Source organism: Arachis ipaensis, chromosome B06 (genome assembly GCF_000816755.2).
Source record: "Arachis ipaensis cultivar K30076 chromosome B06, Araip1.1, whole genome shotgun sequence".
Lineage (NCBI taxonomy): Eukaryota > Viridiplantae > Streptophyta > Magnoliopsida > Fabales > Fabaceae > Arachis > Arachis ipaensis.
Genome location: NC_029790.2, coordinates 9,804,696 through 9,807,225, shown reverse-complemented (window position 1 = coordinate 9,807,225; position 2,530 = coordinate 9,804,696). Strand labels below are relative to the sequence as shown.

At 32.4% G+C, this 2,530-nt stretch overlaps 1 protein-coding gene across 1 annotated transcript; it reads left to right on the top strand.

Moving 5' to 3' along the window:
* On the top strand, positions 1,085-1,764 carry LOC107648039. Its single transcript, XM_016352067.2, has one exon. The coding sequence runs from the start codon at positions 1,273-1,275 to the stop codon at positions 1,645-1,647; it is 375 nt and encodes a 124-aa protein (XP_016207553.1). The 5' UTR covers positions 1,085-1,272; the 3' UTR covers positions 1,648-1,764.

The window sequence follows — 2,530 nt, the reverse complement described above, 5'->3', positions numbered from 1 at the left end:
TGTCCTCATGTCTTATAAGAATTTAAAATTTGTGTGTTTACGTATATCGTATCGTGTCGTGTCTCATATATTCGTGTCAGTGTTCGTATATAATAGATTTTTACTCTTTCGAATTAAGGAGTTATGTAAACAAAATTTGTAGAGAAAATTGATTGAAAATACGATGTTACCACCATCATCTTGTTCTGAATTTTTGACGTCCCAAATTTATCATATGAGGGTATATTAGCAAGGATTCTGACGCTTAAATTAGTATGAATCGTGAGAAACACTAAATTAAAAATTATACCTGAGTATACGTATTTGGAATAACACATATATTACAAAATTGTGATGTCTTCTTATATTAGTCTTATCAAGGTTGTGAAATACATTTGAAGTTTAGTTGATTTACGAAAATGAGTTCTTCTTCTCATAAATTGCTTGATGATTTATTATGGTATCATATTTTGTGTTATATTTTTTTAAATACATACATAATTAATATTGTAACCTCTTTTAACAATTAAACCCATAAAATAAATTATTAAGTATTATATCAACTAATACCGAATTTTTTGAAATTTGATATAATCATCGAAAATGATTTTTTTTACATACTCTTAAACTCGATTTTGAATAATAATTATAATATTCGCTTAAAAGATATTTTCTTCTAAGTAACTAGCAATGATTAAATGGATGAAGGAGGAGATGATGGGGAAGGTTGCATTTATATTAGGAATTGAATGGAAAATTGGAAATAGAGGAATGCTAGGACCCCAGCAATTTTTGTGATTTGTAGCCATCAAATAGCCATTAATGATGGTTTTAATAGTGCGAGATTGGTGTGAGATTTCATCCAATAGCTCACTTTGTTTTGCTGGCTACATACTGACCAGAATTTAACAAAATTGCTGGCCCGTAGACTTTTCCTTTGGAAATAAAAGGTTATGACGCAAAGAGTATTACGTCATGACGAGGCGATGTGATTATGGAGTTGAATTAGCAGTGAAGTTATAATTGCGTGATTATCGTGATGCCAAATTGCCAACTCCCCCCAAAGACACCTCTCTCTCTCTATATATATCTGTCTCTCACTTTCAACTCTCATCAACCAACTGCAGACGTCACACCACAAATATTACACGTACACGTTGGTTAATCCCACTTCTTAAGCTTAATTATTAACACCACCACTACATATACTCACTCTCTGTATATATCCTCTGTTCATCATTTTAGCTTCACACACACACACACACAGAGCCATTCATTCCAATAATCAATTATATGGAAAACAAGAAGAGGAGAAAGGAGAGTGATGATGATGACATGGTAGAAGAAGATGAAGAAAAGAAGATGGACAAGTTTTACTCACTCTTGCGGAGCTTCAAAGACGCTCGTGATCGCAGACAAAAGGAGCTTCAACGCATGAACAAGAACATGCACAAGACATCAACTAATAACAACATTAACATTTGGGTGCCATCTTTTGAAGAAGGGGATTTCGCAACACAGGAGCTTCATCAGTTCATAAGACCACTTCCAACAACAACAACAACAACAACAACATCTCTATCTCCAATCATTCCCAATCCGTGTCAACACAGTAATAAGGAGCAGCATCACCACGATGATGCTATCGACCTCAACCTCTCTCTCTAGTTTCCTTCTTTTTCAATACTATCGCACTATATATTAATTATATACTGTATCATTCAATCTAGCACTAGCAGTAATATAAGGAATTTAATTTACAATTAATTTGATCTTTTGAGTCCATGGATGAATCTGGTTTTTTTATATTTGTTAACGAAACACTGCACATACAGCTTCGAAAATATAAATATTTAAGAGCTGAGTCACGAGTTTCTTTTAATTTCAATGGTTTCAAGTTACTTAGAGAACGTGTTTCCAATCCAGTACGGTGGCCAATCAAATTATTCAAAATTGCTCTCAGGTCACGTACATCAGAATAGGAAATTTTCCGCATACATCATATCGGTTCAAAATAATTGTTCAAGTCAAGGATATTTTAGCAGTATTTGAATAAGTATCATACCAAAATCAAAGACATTATATTCGATCGAGTCTCCGGAGGTTTTATGTTTAATCTAATAAGGATGTTAACGATTCACTTCTTCCGTGGATCTTGTTTAATGTTGAGTGTTAGACACTAGATTTTCCGGCAACATTATCAGGAGTAATGGGAAAAGAGAAGACAACAAATTGGTGTAAAGTAAACGTAACGATTTTGGTTGTAAAGGCCGAATTATTTTTGTTGTTTCTAACCCTTTTTTTCATATAAAATTGTTACTAATATTTAAAACCAAGTTTAGAATTGCTTTTTTATTTAAATATTAAAACTTTAGGCTAAATTATTTGTTGTTCACAACCCACTTCTATCTTCACTTTTGCTGTCACCTTCGTACTATAGAGACAATTTTGTATAAAAAAAAGGTTAAAGGCGAAAAAATTTACGACATATACCTTAAGAACCAAAATTGTACTTAACCCTAAATATAACGTCGGATTTTTTATTTATTTA

Excerpts from the sequence above, each read along its gene's own strand:
- LOC107648039 (XM_016352067.2), top strand. The coding sequence starts at position 1,273 with ATGGAAAACAAGAAGAGGAGAAAGGAGAGTGATGATGATGACATGGTA.